Source organism: Epinephelus fuscoguttatus, linkage group LG5, assembly GCF_011397635.1.
Source record: "Epinephelus fuscoguttatus linkage group LG5, E.fuscoguttatus.final_Chr_v1".
NCBI classification, from domain to species: Eukaryota; Metazoa; Chordata; class Actinopteri; order Perciformes; family Serranidae; genus Epinephelus; species Epinephelus fuscoguttatus.
Window position 1 is genome coordinate 30,312,853 of NC_064756.1, and position 25,285 is coordinate 30,338,137.

The following is a 25,285-nucleotide window of genomic DNA, read 5'->3' on the forward strand; positions in this document are numbered from 1 at the left end:
AGAGACAGGAAGCTGTCACAACCCCCCTCCATCCTCCTCCCATCACTTCTCCACCTTCCAATCAGCACTCATGTTTCTGTTGTCACGGGCAACAGTGACAAAAGGACATTAATGGGTAAAAATATGCTCAGCTTGGGCCTCCAAGGTAAAGCCGCATCATTTCACTCTATTATTTCCCCCCAGTTTTATGCATTACCAAACACCCCATCTTATTCATGGACAAATTATGTCTGTATTTCAAATGACAGTTTTCAGATTGCCTCACTTTATGTACAACACAGCCTCGGTATAAAACAGATTAAAATGTTTGCAGATTTATGATATTTGAGGACCTATCCAGAGTGAGGGTGTAAACTCGCCTGCCTCTGGACCTTTACATTCAGACTGTGTGTCCTCACATAGATGGCCTATTAGACCAGCAAGGCTTAGTGTCACCGTAGAGCTGCATGGCTGACCTTGGGCTACGACACCACACTTAGTATGAGATGGAATTTGTCATTAAGATGCATGGATACTGCATCCTGGTTGAGGCCTGCTCTATTGGAGGGTGTCAGCATGGACAGATGGCTCAAATTTATTCCCCATTTCCATGTAAATTTTAATGGTCCATGCCCTTGCCCATGCAAATGAGGGGGCATGGGAGTAACCGTTGTTTTTTCTATTCATTACATCTATAATATGCCTGCATTTTGAATTTGATCAGCGTACTGGTTAATCTGCTGTGCACACACTCTGCCAAGTTTTGAAAGAGAGCCTGAATCCTTAAAAACAGATTTGAATACAGGCACTGTGCAGTCAGATGTCCTTTGTCTTATATTTAAATAACCCAGACCACTTGTAACTGCAATATTATGATAACTGTAATAATACACTATGGTGTGTTTGTCTATTCAATGGCTAACCGTTCTCATGGCTGTCCTCCAGTGCCCCCGGCATTTGTGGTCAGACCAAGGAACCAGGTGGTTGGGGTTGGCAGAACCGTCACCTTCCAGTGCGAGGCAACTGGAAACCCACAGCCAGCCATTTTCTGGCAGCGGGAAGGCAGTCAGGTAAACAAAATAAACTCTTATAAAGGTTTTATTTCAAAATTCTCTTTAGCGTACTCATTAAAAGCTTTGGAAAGAACTAATTCATCGGCTATAGTTCAGTTAATTGCTGACAGATGCTTGCATTCATATGCCATTTTGGAGTGAAGTCTTCAACCTGTCCAATCAACTTACACAAGCCAAATAGCTGTTAATAAATGTCTGACTCTATGTGATCTGCTTTCATCCCCCACAGAACCTGTTGTTCTCCTACCAACCTCCTCAACCCTCCTCTAGATTTTCTGTATCTCAGTCTGGGGACCTTACCATCACTGATGCTGAACGCTCAGACATGGGATACTACAGCTGCCAGGCTATCAACACTGCTGGCAGTGTCCTCACCAAGGCTCTGCTAGAGGTCACTGATGGTAAGCAAAACGTTTTAAGCGCAGTTCTTGCACACAGCAAAGTCTCAGGGTGAATTAGAGGAACACTGAAAGAAAAGCTTGAGTGGATAAATGTTGGTATTTCGGATAATCTTTGGCTCATGAGGATAATACTGTTCGTCTGAAAAGCTGTGGTTGTCGTCGAGCGTATTAATATCCGAATTGAGGTTTGTGAGGTTCGGTCTGGCCTGTTCAATGTGTTCCTGTCAGAGGTAGAGACTCTCTGGTGCCTGTGCACCCAGACCGTGGCTCAGTATTTGGCTTTGCTGGCTTCACACTGGCTAATGTCTCCTTCGGTATTCCATGGCTGGCTTGCTGCTGTCTACCGTTGGAAGACTGTGGCTGTGTGGTGAGGTCTGGATTGGGTCCTCTAATTACTCTGCTAGCCAATCCCTGTCAGCCTGGTGGACTAACCTTGGCTTCATTTCCACCATTCCCACAGCGATCTGGGCAGCTATTATTTTGTCTATGACACACCTAGATTCATCCCTTCATTTACCAAATGTCCTTCTTCATTTCAGGCCTACAATGGTATGCTCCATCTCGCTCCCCTCTTCTCTCTCTCATCCTGTCATGCTCTCTGGATAATAATAACAGTTATTAAAGTGAGCGGGCCGCTCCGAGGCCACCACTTCTCCGCAGGCAGATCTGGTAATTACAGGTCATGCTGACAATGTTTTAGTAATTGCACCATCCCCGGCACAAAAGCAAAGACAAAGCGGCCCAAAGATTACACCGCAGCATGGTTCTGAGGATCTATGCACACATACATACATCATTATGTGTTGCCTTTTACTGTGTTAGGTATTAATTTGATTGCCCCTCACTGAATGTAACTTTCTAGTAAATCAGTGGGGCTGACAGGAATAGTCATCAATAGTGCAATGAATGATAATAATAATCAGAGGGAGGCAGACAACCTATAGCAGGAGGATGATGAATAACTAGTGTAGAGAAAATAAAAAGATAAAAATAAAAAAATGAAAAAAACTATCGGGTGCATGTAATTAAAGTTTCTCTCACATCTTCTCCCGTTGCCTCCTCTTTTCTCTGCACATTACAGCCTTTCTCTCTCTGTCAAATACATGTTTTCTTTCTATGTCTTTGTTGTTTGTGCATGCTGGTTGAACAGCCAGGGTTCACAGGCTCGGAGGCAGGGAGGAGGAGTTTAAACGTCCTCATGCAAATAACATTGTCTGTTCGGGCTAGATGTTTTTTAAGCATTTTCTCCCTTGTTTTGTGTTTTATGGCTGGGGGATGGGCCAGGGGATTGTTGGCCGCGAGCGTTCATATGGGTAGTGCCAGGCGTCTGTTGGAGCGGCAGCGAGAAGACTGAAGTATCTGAGGCTGTTTCATTTTAATTACGCTGCTTTTATTTGGCTAAGTTCGACTCCTGCTGCTGAATGATTAGAAAATTGTTTCCAGTTCTTCAAATTGGATTTAATTCCTCTCCCACTACCCTTGCAGTTTTCACATGCTTACATTGCTACACGCTGTTTGGCAGATTCTCTGCCTTTTGTGTGTTTTCTCACACAAGCTGGATGTAATTGTCTGAATCCGCTGTTCCCCTCTGCTGTGCCTGCTACAGCACATGAACACCTTCACAGTTTTTCTCCCTCCACCTCCCCACATAATTGCTCATTCTCCTTCCTCCTCATACAGTTGTGTCAGACCGCCCGCCACCGGTTATCCGACAGGGCCCTACCAATCAGACAGTGGCTGTGGATGGCACAGTGGTCCTCAACTGTGTGGCAACAGGAAACCCCACCCCCACCATCCTGTGGAGGAAGGATGGTGTCCTGGTGTCCACACATGACTCCAGGGTGAAACAGCTGGACACAGGCTCGCTGCAGATACGCTATGCAAAGGTAAGACACCTGCACACATATACAACCATGCTCAGATCCCCTTTAAACATAACATCACAGGGACCAGTACTGTTCTGTGACATTTGGACTATAAACATATGAACATGCTTTGTATTTTTTATATTTACATAGAAATATAATTGTGTTTTTAATCGAGATTTTTTTATTAAGGCTGCCTTTAATGTCAGAATTCATTCAAATAAACTTCAAAGTTATCACATCCATAATGTGTCGGGCAAACCCCCGCTGGTTGGTAAATAAAGCATGTGTTCCCTGCCAGCAACCAGCCCTCAGTGGGCTGTCAGTCAGTTGTCGCGGGTTTGAAATGGACTCTGTGAAGTCGAACAGTCTGTAGTTCCTGTCAGTCAGCGAGCACAGTGGGTTTTGTGTGTAATTTTGTGTGCGAGCGCGTATGTGTGTGTGATGGCAAGCTGCGTGATGCTGAACACACTCTCGGGGAGAGACAAGTAGGGGGTGCTGACGTCTCCTCCAGATGGAGGCGTCACGGGGTCAGAGTTCGCGTCAGTCTGCGGAGTTCTGATGAGCGCTGGCATATCTTGTGGTGACAAGATTGCAGTGTGATTGGGCCGCCAGTGCGAGGCAGGCAGGAGGGGATGCGTCTGAAACCCCTCTCCCGCTGTAGCCCAGGAAACTCCGCAGGCACTTTACATTAATGAAGTTGTCATTTCTGCCTGACATCATTTTAATGAAGATGTTTTTGATGCGTGAGGCAATTTATTTTATTAATGTGGTCGCTTGAGTGTTATTGTTATGGAGTTTTAATGCATTTTTTGTAGCTGCCAGACAAAAGAACTACGCACCTTGAGGGTCGTTGGCAGGACATGTTCACAGTCAGTAACTCAAACAATTTATTTCACTCTGGTTTCCTCTCTTTCTTTTGTTTACACTCCAGCACAGTAGCCCTTAGCGTACTATGCATCACCAACAAACCACAACAGAATTATCTATCTCACCCACAGACTTTGACTGCAGTTGACAGACATCTTTTAAAAAATGCAGCAGTGTGAAAATCTGCCATGTACCTTTGCCAGCAGGGTTATGTTTTGTGTTTTGTTTATTAGCCTGTTAGCTAGCGGACCATCCCAGAAACTTGTGAACCAATTTCAATTAAATTTGGAGGACATTTAGGCCACGAGCCAAGCAACAGATGATTTGTTTTTGGTTTGGATCCAGAGTCCAGGTGGCGATCCAAGAATTTTGTGACAGAGAGAGGGTTTTTTGGGGGGTTTTTTCAGCTTTTCTCATGAACTACTCTATGTTGAGTGAAAACAATCTAGCAAATGTACCAAATGATTGTTTCTCTCTATGTGTATTTTGATGCAGATCCAAATCTGATGCAAATTTCATTTTCCACTATTAAAATAACCAAGCCAGCCTTAGAGAGAGACGTACTGTATAAGCTCTCTGAGTGCTTTTTGGTGTTGTGTGGTTCCTGAACTAAAATTTAACTTAACTACAAATTACTACACTGTAGTTCACCCATGCATACTGAGCTCCACTCTACCCGACTTTCTTTTTATATCGTAAAGTTTATGAATAATCAAGGTTCTTCCATATATCTTCAGTACAGCTTGTCATCACATCTGTTGCACAGAGCAGTGACTTCCATGTTTGGTACTCAGGGGGATGGTAGAGAGAGAAAAAGGTCTCCAATTAGTCTCTGATCCTGTGAAAATATTTTCCATTTGACTAGGAATGGTCTGCCACTTGGCCTTTCCAGCTGCTTTCCCCCAGTTTCCGCTATGAAAGAGATGATATTGAGATTATCAGGCAATGACAGCTGCCTGCGACAGACTCCACCAGAATGTCAATAAGCAGAGCAGTGGTGGTGGGAGGGGAAGATAGCAATGGGCAGAAAAAGGGAAAGACACCGCTACCAGTTCAGGAAACTGTGATTTCTGTTGAACTAAATATCCTCCTCTCTTCTGCTCCAGCTTGGTGACACTGGTACCTACACCTGCATCGCCTCCACACCCAGCGGAGAGGCCTCGTGGAAAGCCTACTTAGAGGTCCACGGTATGCCAAACCCAATATTGAGCTTTAGTGTTCATCAGCAGGAGTTTTCTAATGAAACATGAACATTTTATGTGTTTTAATATTGTTGTTCTGCTCTGAAAGAACAAGCTAAATAAGAGAGGTAATGGAGATGTTTTGCATGCCTTTGTTTACTGGGAAACAGCAATAAACTACATTCTCCTCTGTTTCTTTTCTTCTCTCTGTTCTTTATTAAGAATTTGGAGTCCCAGTCCAGCCAAACAGACCTACTGACCCAAACTTGATCCCCAGTGCGCCTTCCAAACCTGAGGTCACTGATGTTACCCGCACCTCCGTCGCCCTTTCCTGGAGACCTAACCTTAATGCTGGAGCCACACCCACCTCCTATATAATAGAGGCCTTCAGGTGAAACTGATCGGCTTAAAGATAAATAAACAAAATAACTGCACGGCCTTAATCAAATCTTTTAAACCTGGGTTCTCTGTATTGTGTGTCCACAGTCATGCATCAGGGAGCAGCTGGCAGACCTTGGCAGAGCATGTGAAAACTGAGTCATTTGTACTGAAGGGCTTGAAGCCCAGTGCAGTCTACCTCTTCTTAGTACGGGCAGCCAATGCCTATGGGCTGAGTGATCCCAGCCCTATAACTGATGCTGTGAAAACACAAGGTGAGAACTGCCTTTTTACTGATGTGATTTTAATGTACAGTGCAGCAGTGTTGTGCTTTTTTTTGTAATTTAAGAGCAGATTATTCATTTAGCATGTTTGTGCTTTTGCATACCGCACAGATATCCCTCCAACCAGTCAGGGTGTGGACCACCGTCAGATCCAAAGGGAGTTGGGAGAAGTGGTCATCCACCTGCACAACCCCACTATTCTCTCCTCCTCATCAGTCAGGGTGCAGTGGACAGTGAGTATCATTTTCTCCACAAATGCATTTTTGCATTTTTCTTTAGACAGCTGCAGCCAGCTACAGATTGCCATATGGATCATTGGCATAGCCGGTCACCAAAGCTCCGAGGTTAGTTTAGCGATACGCCCATGGTCAATTTGTCAGGCCACTCAGTCGAGCTAATGTGCTAACATCCTAGCACCCTACAGAGGAAGGAAGGCACTGCGGAGAGCAGCTTGGAACACAGTCCAAGTGTTCTTAGTGTCCATCTGGCACGAGCCTGAACTGGTCGACTGGCCAGAGACCAAAAATCTGCAGCTTCGCCCACAGCGGGCCACTCAACGGCCCAAAAGCCTGACTACAGAGCCCAGCCTTCTGTGGGCCACGTAGTACCGTGCAGCAGTGTGTGGCGTGCCAGCCTGTGCCCTCTCAGATTGAAAACACTTGACGGCTGTTAAAATAATACAAGTGAGAAGGAAGAGGCGGCCAGCTCATGCTCTTAAGTGGAAATGGCTTACAGATGTTAAAACGGATAGGTGGAAGAGGAAGAAGTAGAACTGGGAGTTTATGGTGGCTTTTCTTTACTGGTACAGTCTGAATATGAAGTACTAATGTCCACCTGTGACTGATCTGGTCAGTGTATATTTTATTATTATTAAATTATGGAACAATATAGCAATGCTGTCCACCTTACAGTGTAGATATTAGTTACTGAAAAGTAAGAACAGTCCCTGTTTTGCCTTTTGACATAAGGCCACCCCTACATTCCCAGGTATTATGAAGTGCCATAGTGAGTGATGAATGGGACTGAGGAAATGTGAAAAGGATACTGACATGTCATGACTGATTTAAAACATTACTGCCCTGTTACCTTGTCTCCTTGGAATGTTCCTAAAAAAAACACAACATGAGGGAGACTGACATTATAGTCAAGCGCACCAGTTTCCTTGTTTTGTGGGGTTAAATCTATTCCCAATGTGGAGTTTCATGGTTTTACATTTTCCTTTGTGTAGTGGTAACTGGTTGCACGGTTTTCCGGCTAATGAAGACCACCTGAGCCGGCAGCATATTTTACAGGGGAGGGATAAAGAAATCACTAAAATCTTTACAAGCCAGTGCTGCTCGCCTTCCACGGGGAGTCGTAAGGATATTAGCATACGGGTTATTCTTTTCTCAAACCGTGCTGGATCACATGGCAACGTTAGTTATCCCTAGATTAAACTAACAGACAAATGTCTTACCAATTACATTTACCCGCTTTATTTAGCAACATCAGATGCTATTAAACTCTGTATAAAGATCTACTTTTCCCTGTCTTCCTTGACATCAGCAGCCAGTCAGTACACTGGAGAGCAGGACAGGATGAGACAGGCTGTTCTGGGAGCCTGGGCCCTATTTAACCAGCTCCAGACTTAGAGGAACCTCTGGCCAATGACCTCATACTGCGGTTTGCACAAATCGCTGCTGCTCCAAATGGCGCATAGACAGACAGTCAAAAACGAGAGATTTAGATGTGGATGGATAAACAGAGGGGTGATGGGATGAGTTAGCACCCCATTGCATCCAACGCCTGATGTATCTGTTGCACGAACCCATAGCCGTCAAGTGATGCTATAGTCTATTACATGACTATATAGTTTTCCACTGTGAACTGCGATGCAGCTAATGAAGTCAATCTGACGCTGCCTTTGTCTGTGTTCCCCGTGCTGTTTCACAAGGTGGAGCAGCAGTCGCAGTACATCCAGGGCTACAAGGTGATGTATAGGCCTTCACCGGAGGGGCTGCAGAGGAGCGAATGGGCTGTGTTCGAGGTGCGCACCCCTGGGGAGGACAGCGCCGTTGTGCCGCAGCTTCGGAAGGGAGTCACATACGAATTCAAAGTCCGCCCCTTCTTCAATGAATTCCAGGGAACAGACAGTGATGTCAAAATTGGCAAGACGCTGGAGGAAGGTGGGGGGAAGTGAACGTGTGTGCCTGTGTGCGAGTTCGCTTTAGTGCTTGCATGTGTGCACGCATGTTTTCATGTTTACACAATTTTATATGCACAGCTTGCATGTGTGCGAGCATACAACAGCTGTTCACAGCAGGCAGCGAGGGCAGGATTATGTTATGTTCAAATGTGGTGTATTCAAGCATGCTAGTGTGGATGCTGAGCCCTTTAAAGGCCCTATGGAAGCCCATATACAACACTCCAGTGCAAGTGTTATACTAATTTCTCTTAGGGTGTGGTTGTGGCAGTCTCATGAGGTTTGGTTGAAACCCAACTGCAAATTTTAATCTGTAGCGAGCAGTTAAGAGAAATGAGAGTGCAGAGTGTTTACTAGAGAGTGTCTGTGTGTGTTGCGTGTGTGGGAGTGTTTTGATCTTTTTTTGCCGGATTCTCCTTTGTTCCCAATTTTGTTGATAATTGTTTTCGGAGCTCTAAACATAATGTTTGTTCTCCCGTAAGAAAAAAAAAAGGCTGTCTTTACAACACTCGCTCACACTGTGATTACGTCTTTTATGTTGCATTCATAATTATTTCAGTTTAATTACCCTTGGACCGCAGGTTGTCGTTCACACATGCCATACACCCCGCCGTCATAACTCCCTGTCTGTTTTGAGTAAACAGTTATTTGCTTCCATTTACCCACAAAAGCACTTGTATTCAACAAACTCAGCTTTCAGTTAAAAGCATCGTAATTTTGATTATTAGCCCTTTGTTCTCACCTCAGCTTCAGTCTAACATAGAGACTCTGACAGCTAAATGGGATGAGGGGAGACAGGAGGAAGCTGCATGCAATGAAGGTGTGTGTTTTATCTTTTGTCTACCCCCCACAGCCCCCAGTGCCCCTCCTCGTGAGGTTACAGTGGCGGAAAGCGGGGACAATGGGACCGCCATCCTGGTCTCCTGGCAACCCCCTCCAGAAGAGGAGCAGAATGGGGTGGTCCAGGAGTACAAGGTAACAAAAAAAAACACAGCCAGCAGCTACCTCAGGTCTGAGCAAGTGGGACTCTTATTGTAGAGACTCACAAAGGAGACACAAACAGGGATGCAGACAGAGCAGATAACAGAGAGAGAGACAATGCACAGACATGGAAAGGTAATGAATTCCTAGTTGAGGCACACCTTTGTACCCTCCTCAGTGCTCCTCCTCTGTGATGGCAGAGACACACAGACAAGAGAGGAGGGGAGTCAAAAGCAGGGAGCTGGTGGAAAGTGTTGTGAAACAGTGCCATCTGGTGGAGATGGTAGACCCACACATCTTGTAGCACCCCAAAGGCAATTTCTGTGGTAACTGCTGACAGGTTTCTTTTTAATTTTTTTAATCTTATAGTAGTCAGGCTTTGATGATTACAGATAATTTTGTGTTCAGTGGGCTTAACATTTTCGGCCCTCCATGACACTTTTTTTTTAAAAATCTATTTATTTGTATTGATACAAATTAAAACATTTAAAGATTCAAGGAAGTATATTACTGCTTGAAAATGGTCTTTACATAAGAAATGAGCTGTCTATGCAGTAGAAAGATGCATATGCCTTTGAAATTGGTGCTACATGAACAGAGAAAACAGAAAAGCAGCTGTGGCATTTGCTTTTGCTCAGTAGGGTAGAAAACATACAACTACCAGAATGCACTGCACTGCACCTGATCAAATAGGCGTAATAAGTTACCGTTATAGAATCTTGGTTTCTATTTTATCAGCACTGCTCAGATTTACTGTTTGATCTCAGTGTGTTCAGCCTCTGTTTTTACAGGAAACAGTATGAGGCCATGTTCTCGTATTACAGCCAAACAGTGCACTAAAACATGTTTCTGAGGAGATTTAAGGCAAAACATAAGCAATATAGTAACAGCGTCTTAGATTATATTTGACCAGCGCAGCCTAGTTTTACAGTTTGATCAGAGTTTAGTCTGTATTGTGGGGGATGGCATCTCCCCCTCTGCTTCTTTATGCTTGCATCTGTGGTGGCAGGCTTCTGAATATACAGAAGTACAGCAAAAATATGCTGGATGATGCATTTGAGCAGGGAGAGATAAGATGATGGGAAGTTTTCCACAGTTCATTTACACATTTAACCCACATTGTTACAAAGCTGGTTGAAAATCAGCAAAGTGTCCCTTTAACCATTTTGAATGTACCAACTAGGAATGACAACGGTTAATCGACGAATGCTTAATCGAAAAAATTGATTGAAATCCTGGATTTTAATCAATGAATTGATACACTTTGAAATGCTGTCAGAGTAAATGCATATGTTGCCGTGGGCTTTGACTGAGGAAAAATGCATTTGGTATTGATTGGTATAAGCAGGTGCTTACAATTCCCAACCCCACTACCAACTACATAAAACTGAACTTCACTGTAGGTATGATATGATTTAGTTTAGACGTCCATGTAAATGCAGATGATATTGTATGTAGCAGAGTGGAGGACAATAAGCTGTAATAATGGTGAGACCTCCATTATAATTCCAGTCATTCCTGTGCTCTGCTCATGCATCCTTCAACCTACAGCACCTCTCTCTGAGTCCCCTTTCCCTCCTTCTCACTTGATAATGTATGCTCCGTTTGTAATGACCTCACATTGGACAGAGCTGTCCACTCATACGTTATGCAGTGGAAGTCCCGTATTTTAATTGGAAAGCCTTTTTGCGTCACAAGGAATATAGGTTAGTGGCAGAGGAGGAGATGAGGCAGAGCGAGTGAAAAAGTTAAGCCACTGTTAATTTTCCAGGTAAATGTTTTCTGGTGATAGGCTTTAGAGTAATTTCATGGTTTTTAAGTCCAGCTCGAGAGTGTTCCCTGCTCATTACCGAGCCCGGTCCCTAGCGGCGATTCCACCACTCACCGCAATTTTTAAGATACACAGAAAATTTCAGGGGTTTGTAGTTCCATCACGGACAGGCAAACACATTCACACGTGCATAGTACAGACCCGAGGAAGTGTGTATGTCAACCTGGTTAACTGGTGGGAGGAGGTGGGGGGTTAAGTAAGCAGAATGTCAGGGCTTCAGGATGTGGAGGTCTCCAGGCTTCACGCTGAGGTGAATGTATGCTTTCTTTTTGGCCCTGGTGTGAGTCAGCCTGCGAGGCCGCTCTCCTTTCTGGGAGTGACAGCACTTAGCTTCTGCTGAAATTGGGTTATGGTGGTGATTACTGATCCCCATTTGTTTTTCATGGGTTTAAGGCTACACTGAGACATGTTATGGCTACGTCAGCTCATACTGACCCTGTGTTGAGCGCAGGCCGTAACACATAAAGCCATTTTGTGAAATGTTTTCCAGCCTCAGAGATGTAACACAATATCTGCGGTGTGCTGACATGTTGCGATAACAGCACCGGCCAATTATAAAGACACAGATTGGTGGCGGCTACCAAACTGGATGTTGTCACGAAACCTTCATAATATTGCTTCAATCTCTGCTTTCTATTTGTCTCTGTTATGGCAGATTTGGTGCTTGGGGAATGAGAGCAGGTACCACATCAACCGTACAGTTGACGGCTCAACCTTATCCGTGCTGATTCCCAGCCTGGCCCCGGGGATCCGCTACAGCGTGGAGGTAGCAGCCAGCACTGGGGCGGGTCCCGGGGTCAAGAGCGATATCACCTTCTTTCAGCTTGGTGAGTTGAAACAACCTTTAGTTCTCTCTCACAGGAGGTCGTATAATTGTTTTGTTTTTCCTCTGGTGGATACATTTGCTTTGTTTGTCCTCTGGCAATCCATTCATACAGAATGAAGCTCAATCATCTGACAAATAATTATGGCATTAATCCAGTCATCTCAAATTAAGAGCCTTTTTGTGATGTGATTTTCTGCCAAGTAAACACCCAGTTATGTGATTCCTTTCTTTGTAGTAACGGACATGTTCAAGCCTCTGCCTGTTTTTTCTGTTCCTTATCAACAGCGATGCTTAAAAACAGTAATTGAAGTGATTACCATTATACAAACATCATCAAATTTGCCACGGAAGTGCGTGATGAGTTTGAATGACAGGGAACTTTTACAGTTCCGAGCACTGGAAAGGCTTTTAGCTACAGTAACTGGCAGTGTGATGAACGTGGGCACATTAAATTCCTGTGTGGCAGCTGTTGAGCTGGCTGCCCCACCCTGCTCCACTCTCCAGTCAAGGATGCAATGTTTTCTGCCTCTGCTTTGCTTCAAACAACAAAGGCAATAATGAATCCTGCACTCTGGGCTCAGACATGACGTGTTATTAATGCTGCTAAGAAACACAGTGCACGCTGCAGTGGGGCCGGTTGCTGTAATTTATTTCTTGTTTTGTTGTCCTTTTAGTCTAGACGGACAGATATTTTGAGATGTTTTGTCAGTTTTTATTCCCCAAAGCTCTGAGCTGGCCTACTCAGGAGAAGGATGGAAAACACATGAATTGCAGGATGAGGCAGAGAGAGAGAACTCCATCTGGTTTTAAATGTGTGATTGAGTGGGCTGGGATGGGCATGAAGAAGCAACGGCTGTGACTGATACAATTTCTCTCCCTTGAAGAGTTCCTGTGGTGATTGTTGCCATGTTCCAACACTGGAGTGGAACAATGTGCCTCGGGGACCAGCGCTTCACCCAAATGCATTTGTCACACTCCGAGCTTGTATGCGTCATCCCAGCCTAGATACCTGTACAGTCCCTTGTGGGCTGCTTAGTCACATTGGCATGCTCCGTTCACTCGGCCAGACAGAGGCACAGATTGAGAAGACAGAGGAGCGAGGGGAGAGGCAGGCGAATGGAGACGTGGAGCGAGTGACTGAGACAAAGACAGACAGAGGGATATGGAGGGGTAAAGGCAGGGAGCTGGTTTCATTGGGGAAGTGTTTTTGCCTCTGGCTTGGAGAGTTGGTAGAGACGAGTGGCTACAACATGAAAGACTTGAGCAAAAGAGATGAAGACAAAGTAACACGAACATGAAGAAATTTCAGAATGGTGGGGGCTGGGGCAACCCGAAGAAGTCTTTCATGTATCACGCATGAGGGAGAAGCACAGAGAGAATAGACAGATGAGAAAAACAGACCGAGAGCGGGTTGTTGTGAGCAGCCGTACAGACGGTGCCTTTACAGTGCATTTCACAGTAGCAACAGCTTCAAGGCATTCACACCTCAGCTTTTCACAGATGTGCCCGAGTTTGCTAATTACTGTGGTGTCTGTATTTGAGGATGATCTCATTGGATTTATTTATGTGATTATGAAGCCACCACTGCTGGGTGTAAATGACGCCTCTCTGTGTTTTCCTATCGGGCTCCATCAGGCTTGCGTGGCACACAGGCTCTGTTTGAATGTCTTTGGTTGCTTTCGTCTGCTCACCTGCCATTGTTGACTGGGATTTGCGATGAAAGCCTTTTGAATAATAGAGAGAAACGACTCCCATTTCGACAACCCAGCCTCATACACACCCGCTGAGATAAAGAATCTTTTTTTGTGTGTCAGGAGATGGAGGAATGTTCATATTTTTGTGCCATGCTGACTCTATTTATTTCCACTATATATTCCCTATTTCAGGCTTTAGGTTTTATAACACATTTCCCTCCTGTTTTCACATTCCTAACTCCCTTCGTTGTGCATGTGCTATTCCAATTTTGTACCACCAACTGCGCCTTTTTTTTTATGCTGTCTAATTCTGATCCGGCATTCCTTGTCCTCAGATGCATCCGGGCGAATGACAGAGACCGTGATCCTGGAGAACCCCCTGTCCCAGCAGATCTCAGATGTGGTCAAGCAGCCAGCCTTTATAGCAGGCATCGGAGCAGCTTGTTGGATCATCCTCATGGTCTTCAGCATCTGGTTGTACAGACACCGCAAGAAGAGGAATGGCCTCTCCAGCAGCTATGCGGGCATACGAAAGGGTCAGTACATGAGTGCAGCAGAACACATTCAACACTAGCACCTAAATGTCTGATGTGCAGCGCTGGTTTGAAGTCAGAGGTTTTCACACTTGCAGAATTTGGTGAGAAAAATGAATGCAGTATTTATTAGTGTGGTACTGTGTTCATTTCTGTTTCAAACCAGTGCCCTCAATCTTCTTCATCCCAAATGCTGCCGAGCTACCTCACATCCTGCCTGTCACACACACAGAGCGCTGTCTTTGTGGAGTGCTCTAGGTGAAGTCTAACTGAAAGTACTCTCCAGTAGGGTACTTTAAGATGTGATGTGAGCTCCCGCTGAGAGTGCTGCATGAAGATGTCTTTTATTTCTTTTTCATACTTCTGTCACGCTGATTCTGCAAGGGTGTGTGAAGAGTGTTTTCAGTAAAGTACATTTTGAGGTCCAACAACTCCCCTTTTAGCAACTCCCTCCTGACTGTGCTGGGAGAGAGAGAATGTCTTACCATAATACCTCTTTATCAAGGACATGCTGACATTTTCACATGCTTGAAATATTCCTGCTGTCCTTTTAGAGAGGGGCCTTTAGATACGGAGGAGCTGAATTGAGCAATCCTGTTAATAGCATCTACTTAGCGTATGTTTTGAAAAATCCCTAACCATGTGTGTTTGGGCTGCATTTCAGCCCTCGCAGAGTAGCCACAGCGTAACGCAGTGTGTTTGTACCTGACTTGAGTCAAAGTGACAGGGCTCATGACATGCCCAACCTCTGCCCACAATAGTTAGAGTATAAAGAGATCTATTAGCCTTTCTCTCTGCGTCTCATTTATGTGTGGGCTGGTTTAATGTGTGGCCTTAGGCTGTGCAGCTGCTGCCTGTGAGCGCTACCTGCACCATACCCACTCCTGGGCTCAGGTTTACTGCTGACTGCCAGGGTTAGAGGAGATCCACCCTTCAACCTTGAGACACACACAGACAATAGACTGACTTAGCTGTTGCTAATCTGTGGCTGTCACACAGAAAACACAGAATATCCATGTGCTAAATCCACTGCAGTCATGCTAATGGTGGGTGTTGTGAGTCATGTGAAAGTGAGAGACACCTCAGCTAAGCTTTTCCTTAAGCTCTGTGGTTTTTTACAGCTTTTGCACATACCTTTGTGGGTGATTATGGTCAGAGCTGTTGATTTTCTCATTATAGTGAATGCAACTTTGATTTCAAAGAAGCTAGGATGCTGTTTAAAATGCAAATAAAACAGAATGCCATGATTTGCTAATCCTTTTTGACATGTATTCAGTTGAATGAAGCTCAAAGACAATAACTGTTTAGACTGTTTATTTGTAAATATACTTATTCTGAATTTGACGCCTGCAACACGTTTTAAAAAGTTGGGACAGGTACATGTTTACTGCTGTGTTACATCACCCTTTCTTTTTACAACACTCAGTAAGCATTTGGAAACTGAGGACGGTAATTGAAGTTTTGAAAGTGAACTTTCTTTCTCATGATTCACAAGCAGGCCTCCCAAAATCTTGAGGGTTTTAGACTGTCGGTGTGGAATAAATGGGCCAAAATCCCATCTGAACACTGTGAAACATTGCTTTTTTCATATAGGAAGCATCATGAAGCTGGCTTTGCAAACAAAGGCATCTCCAAGTATTAAATACATTTCAGTCAGCATGTTTTAACACTTTTTTCCATGTCTTATTATGTGCATAATGTTTATGGATCGACTTTTTTCATCTGTGTAGTTTTACTGTGTTAATATCAATGTCAGGTCTAATGTCATGTCAATAGCTGCATTGGAAACATGCTTAATAACCAAAAAAAAACAGACATGTTGAATACCTATTTCCCACACTGTATGTTGTGCAAGATTTGCAAGTCATCAAACCTGTTTTCATGTACGTTTTACACAGCTTCCCAACTTTGTTGGAATGGAAACGTTATCTTGATTTGACTGCACTGAAGTCTCTTAACACCCTAATGCTAATATGATGTCGTGTGTTGTTGTTTGGTTAGTGTTGCTATGAGAAGAAATTATATGCAATCTGAGATTCAATTTGGCCTCTTAAACAATACCAGTATTCTACTCCAGTAATGTACAAGCAGAGGTTATTCAGAGGGAACACGCTTATACAGAATAGCAGCTTTGAAGACTTATGCAGTAATGATCTGCGGCCAGGCGGCACAGAAGACTGTGTAGGCTGAGGTTACCCTCTGACTCTCTGTGATTCTATATGTTGATGTTTACACACATAAACTCACAAAGCTCTTCAGGGGCACAGTAGGCAGACATACCCCCGCCTTCTCCTCCCTCTCCTCCTCGTGCACCCAGACCACAAGAGGCCACGGTCTTTGTTGGAACTGGTTACTAAGAATGTTTTGAAAAGAGTATAATTGCAACCACATGAAGCAACAATCTGCTCTCAGGGTGAAATAGGCTGAATTGGGACTTGTGTATGTGTGCATGTGTGTGCTGCAGTCTGTGCCAGCAGTGTCTCTCATAGATTATATATTTAAATTTGTAAACTTTAAAGAATTTGAAATAGCTTTGTCTCATTTTTTTGGCAGTGAATGCAGTCATGCAAACCTTACAGTGCTCATGTGTTGGCATTGTGTGATACAAATTTTATTTTGCTATACTGCACAGATTCTCAAAAATATCTTGTTACTGAGATAGTCCAAACAAATCAGCCAAAAAAAGCTTAAGATTTGCAGCAAAGAAATTATTACTAAACAAAGAGTTGTAGCTCAGTTACAGCTTCATCTAGCCAGGAATCGAACATCTGTGACATTCTTGTGTCATAAAAGAACCCAATTTATGGATTTCAATCACGTTTGCATTTCTCACACACTGTTTAGCTTACCAAGTGTTAGTCTGTCCCCTCTTCAAAAGCATTCATCAAACAGATAAAAGCCACCCAACTGCTTGTATCTTTAGACTTGTTTGAGCATCGAGAGGAGAGATTCAAGCATGATAGGATGATTGTGGCATTTAGAGGACATTTGTTGGCACAGGTGCTGTATGAATGAATTGTTTGAGGAAATGGAAATGTGACAACAGCAGTACCTTTCGTCTTAGATGTCTCTCTCAGATGTCTCATACTGTATGCTGAAGGCAGACAGCAACATTTCTACAGAGCAGATACTTGAAGCAGCGCGCTGGGCAATTACCAGCATGGTGCAATGTTGCATCAACTGTGATGCATACTGTTGCATTCCTCACTTCTTGAGCAGAGTACATTTTCAGAACATACCTACAGACCACAGCAGCCAACACTGAATCTAAATCTGCCTACAGCATGTTAATGTGTTGCACAAGGGCCCCTTCCATGCCAAAGTGTGAGTAATTGAGCTGTGTGGGTGATGATGTGAGTGTTAGAGATAGCAACAGATATCTCCCCAGTGTGTGACCCCTGCCCAGCAGGCCTCTGACAGTCTGGGCCAGGATTTGAACCAGCAGCTGGCTCAACACTCACTTTCCCCCAGTTGGGGTGCAGGGATGTCTGCAGGGATCAAAGACAAGAGGGCAGGGAGTAGCGTGTGAATACAGGCTAAAATACTTTTTGGGGATTTGTGTACAGTAACAGAAACTATTTGGTGATGAAGCCCAGAACAGAGGAACTGATGCAGACAGTGTTGATGCACAATAATTCAATAATTTCTTTTTCTTTCTGTCCCAACAGTGCCATCCTTTACGTTCACACCAACAGGTAAGCACCTTTTTTTTAACATTACATGATGTCTGTTTTTTCATTCGGCACTAGACTTTTCACAGCACTTCATTTAATGGCTGGAACAGCAACAGCCCTAATAGATAAACGCCATTAACTTTGGAGGAGTCAGTGAGGGACACTTGGTGAGTGCGGATAAAACGAGCCCAACAATGGCACAGCTTAAAGATCTACCCTAGAATTAAATGCTCCACCAAATGTTTGAGTTGTGTCAGAGCGTAATGTTTAAAGAGATGCAGGCCACACTACTGAGAGGCTGATAAAACTAGTGGTAACTTGATCAAAGGGCTGCTGGCAACCCTCAGATGGGATTTAAGAGAATGACACACCACCAGCACTCCAACACACCAATTAGATAGGCAAGCGGCAGCGGCGCTAAGGAGGTTATCTGTGAATTGAAGTGACACGGCGTAAAACAGATAAAAGAAAGCTCTCGGTGCCTCTCTATCTTTCTCTTTGTACGAGTTTGTATGTACAGTCCTCTTTCTTTCACATGTGGACTTTCATCCTCCTGAAGTTCTTTGTACCCTAGAGGTGTGTCAGGGGTGTTGGCTGTGCTTAGTGGCAAATGTGAGACAGTGAATGGGTGAGAGGAAGTAAAAGTGAGAGCAGGAGAAGAAGAGTGAGAGAACCAGTACTGTACAGTTTGTGTTTGTGGTTACACTAGCTGATCCTGTCTGTGCAGGATCATATCTAAACAGTAGCCGCGTTGTTTGTGTCTGCCTCCAGGCTTGCAATCAGGTAGAATAATTTATCAGCTGCAAGCTTGTTTCATAATCTGCTGGAAATCTTTCAGGTGAAACGTACTCCTTGCTTGTGTGGTTAGGTTTCTGTCTCTTTAAGAAGAAAACCCCTGCCCTGGTACTTAGTGTAAAACCAGGATGTTACAGTGCATTATGTTGATTTCAATCTAGAATTAGATTGTGATACTTTGGTTTGCATTAGAGAGCTAATCTAAGAGCTCCTTTGGCTGCACGCAAAGACCAGAACCACACTTCCTGTTGTGAAAACGAGACAGGGAACCGACATAGCTAAGGCCCGACCTACCCCTCTTCCACCTCCTCTGCTCTCAGGGAAGAGATTGTAATTAAAGTTGGAAGTTTATCTCCCCTTCACACACCGGCAGCTTAGAGCTCCTTGAAAGAGTCCAACTTTCAGCGCGCGAAGCTTCAAACACACTGAACCCGAGCCAGACACCCAAAGAGCTCTGCATCTCTGCTCTTCATAAGCCTCTTACATATCCTCCTCCTGCGCCTGTTGCTGTGTGTGTGTGACTCAGCCGAAATTATGCCACACACACATTCATTTACATACTCACTTGAACTGATACAATAACACACACATGTAAATAGTAGCAGCAAAAGTGACAATTTAAAATCAGTTTAATATGCTGACCTTGTATGACACTGGTAAGGATGATGATGTGCTGACAGTTGTGGTGAAATCATGTTGGAAACTCATTATCCTCTCTTTTCAGTGGCCTATCAGAGAGGAGGAGAAGGTGTAAGCAGCGCTGGAAGGTAAGAGTTCATTTATTGTTTTTAGAAAAAGTGTGCATGATAATATTTAAAATACACATCACATTTTGGGAAATGTAATGGTGATTAGAATACATTAACAGCAGCAGCAGGATGTTAAACTTCCATGAGCAGGGTTGGGCATGTGTACTTTCAGTCAACAAACACTAGGGGGAGTGCTGTGACTTTCTTGAGAGCTGAGGAGGGGTGAGGATGTGCATTAAACATGTTATGGTAACAGGAACAAAGCCCCATGTAGTCTGCCAGGAGCCCATCCTCATCCTATGTGGTGAAGAGCCACGTCCAGCCACAAGGCTGTGCCATAGCGTCACTGGAAAACATTAATGGAGATACATGCACACACATAGCGGTAACAGCACACCTCTTCGTGTTGTGGAATGGTGCATTGTGCACAAACAGTGAGACTGTGCAGAATTACACTTGGCAGGGATCAACTTGTTCCCACTCATTTGTGTATCCACTGGATGGCATTTGGCATGTTTTCATACAGCTGGGAAACAGTGAAAATTGAGTGTGCTGACAGAAAAGAGGAAATACATATTTTACTTTAATTTGTCACTCATCTGTTTGTATTAATTTGATGCCCTCTTTTTACTGAGAGCACAGAATGTACACAGTACTGACTACAAGTGTACATTTGTGTGTGTGAATGGATAGTTAGCTCGGAGCCATCAGCAGTAAATCCATATTCATTATATTATCCAGTTCTATGATTGAATCCCGTACGCAGCATGGCTGTGTCAGCTCTGCACAAAGACAATGGCCATTCAATATCAACATACAACTGCCAGGGTGATTGAGGAGCTATTGTGAGATTGTATTTGGCTGTACAAGACAAATGTGTTCATTACCCAAAATGAATCCAAGAAATGAGTCATTTGAGAGGGAATGAGGAAACGTAATTCAGTGCTTATTCAGTGTTGGGATATGCAAAATGGGAGTTGCACTGTGGAGATTTGAATACTGAAACAGTATATGGCCCTAGAAGAGCAGACTGCATTCTCTTTGTGTGCTAGATTGATTCATTTCACGAGCAATGGGAGACTTTTCATTCTCAGCTCTGTTAACACTCAGCGGTTGGCCTGAGGTGAGGTAGTACAGTAGAATCCTGTTGAGCAAGTGATCATGTATTGTATTTGGATTAAAACTGAAGAAATAGGAGCAAGACGTGGAAACAATAGAGATGGATGGCGAGACAATGATGTGTAGGACTGGTCCGCATGGGTCTCTGTTCTGGTGCTCGAGTTTCACTAGTTTCCTTCTGTGCGGCTTAAAAGAAAAAAAACTTTAAATGATAGAGATGTTGTGTGACACCGAGGAATCTACTCAGGGAGCATTTGTGGTTCACTGGCTGTTCAGGACGCACATTTCGCAACATTGGGAGTGAATTTTATCTGGCTGTCTAATCCAGGCGGTTCGCTAATGCTCACGAGGGCTCAGGGAAAGTGTCATCGGCTGCGGGCAAGTCAAGCACACACAATCTATTTAGCTGGGCTTTTTTTTTCTAATATGCTCCCTGGGTCCGTGTGTGTGTGTGTGTGTGTGTGTGTGTGTGTGTCCAAAAGGCAAAAAGTACTAAAGCTGGATTTTTCCTATTCTCAGCTGCTGGATAAATAAACTCCATATAATCTTCTTTTAAATATTGTGTTACTGTGGGTGTTTCAGTTCATTCACATAAATGTCATTGTGGTGTTGGCTCAGTCTCTTACTATTGTCAACCATTTGGTCTTTCTTTTCTCTTTTTTTTTTCTACAGGCCTGGTTTGCTAAACATTGGAGAATCTGCCACTCAGCCCTGGCTGGCAGACACATGGCCCAACTCTTGCTCCAACCACAACGACTGCAGCATCAACTGCTGCACTGCAGGCAACGGCAACAGCGACAGCAACTTGGCAACATACAGCCGCCCAGGTATGTCATGCCGGCACTTCCGTACATAAGCAACAACCAAAAGAAACACTCGCCTCAAACGCAATGATGCAGTGGTTGACAAAATAACTGTAGAGATAAGAAACGTAGGAGCTGGGGGAATCTGCAGTGCAAAAGGAAGTAGAAGCTGATATCTGGGTTAGCTCCCCGGAGAGTTGTTCTGTGTATCTCTCCTTTCCGTAGGTCTCCACAAGAAAAACCTGAAGAAATATTAGGATTAAGAGAGGCTGTGTGCTTGTGTGTTTGATTTATCTGAGGTTAAAGTAGAGCTGTTTTAGGCAGGAAATAAAAGGAGCACACTGAGAGGGGCTTATGGCTCTACTCTGTTGCTAATCGAATTGCTCTGCTGATTTCCATACTGTTGTTATAGCCGGTAATGTAATTTCCCCTAAGTGCTCAGTTATTTAAGAAATGTGTAGCGGGCGAGGAGGTCAAGGCTGGACTGCAGACTTTGGCCAGGAGCAAAGGAAGAGAGAATGATAGAGGGAGAAAGGTGCACCTGGAAGACCAGATGGAAAGGGGGGGAAAAGGAATGACGAAGAATAAGTATATGATGAAACATACGCTGAGATGTATGAGCGGAGGTAGAGAGCGTGAATGAGGGAAAGTAGGGTAGGGTAGGTGGAGAGGAAAAAAGGAGAGGAGACTTATGGAACACCACCAGGTGGCCTTTTTAATTTAGTCAGCACTAGTACAGTTGTAAACAAAAGGGAGCAAATTTGGCCTCAATATCATATACACTACTACGATACAATATACATTATTATATGCACACACACACACACACACACACATATACTCGCAGTGACCTATCTGAGGAGAGAAAAGAGTAAAACGCAGCCAAAACTGTCAGCTTAGATGACACAGGACTTGCTGTTATTCACTTTCAGCTGTGACCCGAGTCTAAAACAAGCCTATCATCGGAAACTTGGCCTGCACTGAAATGCTTTATGTTCTAAATTATGCACTTTGGGACCATGCCTTTAAGGGCAGCCCCATAATTCCTATCCAGCTGTTCAGCCTAATATCCATCCAGCCATTCAACAGTTTCTCCTTACTTCAAACTGTTCCCATTGAGGATTAATAATTCATTCTGCGGACTTTATAGTCATCAAGTTTAGTTCTTTCTTTGTGCTAATCACCCGTCTGAGGTTGAAGTGTTCAGATCTACCTAAACATGGTGTGAGATGTTTAACAGGGTATAAGAGGCTAAAGGCAGCCCTCACTCTCCGCATGACACCCTGCTGTATGACACTAAGGAGCTTGCCAGTCGCATGCTTTGTGTGTGTGCCAAACCTAAACTCTGTGAACATTAAGAGGATCACTGACTAGGTGACAGAGCAAAGAAATAGGAGTTAATGTCCCTTTATCTCAGCCATAGGGGCGCTTTCACACGTCAACCTTTGAAGTGTCAAGCTGTTCCGTGCTGCTGAAATGCGAGGCGCACGGCACGAGCAGCGTGCACCTATGGCCGTCCTTGGTATTTACCGCAAGGCTGGCTCTCAGATCTGCTGGAGGATTTGAATATTTTATGAGCCAGGGAAAATTGGATCTGTCAGTGGAGCTGTGCTTTTACTGCACGCCTCATTCCAGGTCTTTGATACAGACATGTCTTTCTGTCCCTCTCAATGAGCAAAGATGCTCCCACCGTCAGATGGGAAAGAACAGAGATGACACCCACACTGAGTCATGGATGAGACTGAGAGGAGGCTGAGCGGGAAAGGTGTAATACCACCTGTGTCACTCACCTAAAGTAGATCATCATTTGGCTAACAAAACCGAGGCGTTGAACAGGAATAGAAATGTCCCTCTCTCTCTTTTCATAGCTTAAAATGATCTGATGTAAATATAATTCACTTTCCTTAAATAAATGCTTTGAGCTCTACAGTAGATCAGATGATGTCCTATTGTTTCAAAGCTTTTCACCGACTTGGCATACTGCGCCTAAACTGATCAGCAGTAGGCGAGATTGACTAAATAACCTCCTCATGTTCTCCAGCCGACTGCATCGCCAATTATAACAACCAGATGGAAAACAAGCAGACCAACCTCATGGTGCCAGAATCAGGCGTCTATGGAGATGTAGACTTGTCCAACAAGATCAATGAGATGAAGACCTTCAACAGCCCGAACCTAAAAGATGGCCGTTTTGTGGGTCCAGGGGGCCAGCCGACGCCGTACGCCACCACCCAGCTCATCCAGTCCTCCATCATGGGCAACAATGTTAACTCAGACAGAGGAACCGGAGGGAGTGGAGGAGGACTCCTAGGTGGAGGGGAGATGAATGAAAAACACTGCTGGAAGCCCACCTCAGTCCAGCAGCAGAAACAGGAAATGGGCTCCCAGCTGCAATACAACATCATGGAGCAAAACAAGCTGAACAAGGGTGAGTGTGTGGAATACGCAGCAGCCATGATTAAAGAGGTCATCTCCGAGCCATGATCTTCCTCCACTTGATTTTTCCCCTCTGTTCTCTCCTCTCCCGGCTCTTTCAGCCTCACTGTGGAAGCCTGTAGAAGAGTTTCATGCTCATATTTACCTTGGTTCTGTCTCGCTCCTTTTCAGTCAACATAAGTGTCATCACTCTTTCTTTCTGCCTGTCTGTACGGCATTCATGTAACCCCCTCATCACCCTCCATGCAATCATGTGTAATCTTTGCCGCTTAAACGTGGGCCAGGCCTGAATTGCTGTCGTATGGTATCTGGGTTTTCTCTTTGTGATGAAGGCAGGTGTGAGGGTTTATCTTTGGTATCAGATTTCTAAAGGAAAGACAAAGATAACTCTTGGATCTTTAACCGCTTTGAACGAAGCTATCATCACCTGGTTGTACCTGCAGAAAGGAACCACATCTGGTGTGATAGTTTTGAGATTCTTGTGCAGATGTTGCATGTGTTCACATACTCACCTGAAAATTATAACGCATGAACTGCATGCCTTCTGTCCTTGGCATTCCTGTTATAAATTATCATACATCATTTCACATTTCCATGGTAAGGTGGTTTGGTACAAAGTGAATGCTTTGCTTTGCTTGAAACTTTTTGAGTTGGCACGATGTCTGCCGGGGGCCCACACTAACCTTAAGCTCCATTCTCCCCACCATCAGACCGCTACAGAGGAGGTGACAGCCCAATGCCAGCCACCATCCCCTACAACCAGACCCATGACAGCCACACTGGAGGCTCCTACAACAGCTCTGACCGAGGCAGCAGTAGTACCTCTGGTAAGAGAGTTGGGGCATAAAGGAAAATACAAAACAAGCTGCAAAAAGGGCAGTGCGAGGTTGTAAAATAAACACCTCCTGAGGCTCTTTCTCTCACTTAAAATTAATAGTTTTGTTTTTGATATTTTGCTCGATTTAAGCTGTCAAATTTTCCCACCTTATTATTTTTTGTGAACCATATAATCCATATACCTCCACAACTCCATTTGAAAATCCCAATTTTCCTCAAAAGCAATAAATCACCTCGAGACGCTAATAATGCGTGCTTTAAAATGCTAATTTGATTAATTTCCATGTCAGCCTATCTTGAGGAGAAATTGAAAGGGAGATGCCTTCAGAAAGTCGAAAATTGCAGAACAAAAAGAGAAATGGAAACTGACAACAGTGCCTCCAAACAAAGGCGCATCGTGCCAGGTATTCGCTTGTGCCTTTTGTTTCCTGGGTGCAATGTCATCCAGGGGATGTTTAAAGCAAATTCAATAAAAGGAGCTTTTTATTAACTCTGCTTTTTTTGTTTTGTTTCCCTGCTTTCTATTTCATTTCTCAGTTTGTCCTTGCATAGTTTGCATTGCTTCCGTTAATTGGCTTTACTTTAATTCCAGTATGGAGCAGCCTAATTTCATCAGGGCCTCAATGTCTGTCCGCGGACAAGGACAAATGATAACACATTGCAGACGGCATGCAACGCTGCCACCTTAATGCCATGTATCCATTCTGATATTGCGTTTGAAGTTCAAGCCATTAAGGAGAAGCCTTTAGTGCTCGATGCACCTCACAGCTCATTGGTTCACAATTCTAATAGTT

The 25,285-nt window shown here is 44.1% G+C and overlaps 1 protein-coding gene across 3 annotated transcripts in view; it reads left to right on the forward strand.

Annotated features, from left to right (window-relative positions):
- The window catches only part of robo1 (roundabout, axon guidance receptor, homolog 1 (Drosophila)), a 306,085-nt gene that overhangs the window by 271,140 nt on the left and 9,660 nt on the right, over positions 1-25,285 (forward strand). For all 3 annotated transcript variants that reach the window (XM_049575681.1, XM_049575682.1, XM_049575683.1), the window contains 16 exons: positions 925-1,049; positions 1,282-1,453; positions 3,134-3,339; positions 5,295-5,376; positions 5,592-5,760; positions 5,856-6,022; positions 6,143-6,264; positions 7,965-8,196; positions 9,067-9,188; positions 11,681-11,852; positions 13,881-14,081; positions 17,747-17,773; positions 19,272-19,314; positions 21,088-21,242; positions 23,260-23,646; positions 24,365-24,481. In XM_049575681.1, coding sequence (XP_049431638.1) covers positions 925-1,049; positions 1,282-1,453; positions 3,134-3,339; positions 5,295-5,376; positions 5,592-5,760; positions 5,856-6,022; positions 6,143-6,264; positions 7,965-8,196; positions 9,067-9,188; positions 11,681-11,852; positions 13,881-14,081; positions 17,747-17,773; positions 19,272-19,314; positions 21,088-21,242; positions 23,260-23,646; positions 24,365-24,481 — 2,499 coding nt within the window. The remainder of the gene's footprint in view (positions 1-924; positions 1,050-1,281; positions 1,454-3,133; positions 3,340-5,294; positions 5,377-5,591; positions 5,761-5,855; positions 6,023-6,142; positions 6,265-7,964; positions 8,197-9,066; positions 9,189-11,680; positions 11,853-13,880; positions 14,082-17,746; positions 17,774-19,271; positions 19,315-21,087; positions 21,243-23,259; positions 23,647-24,364; positions 24,482-25,285) is intronic.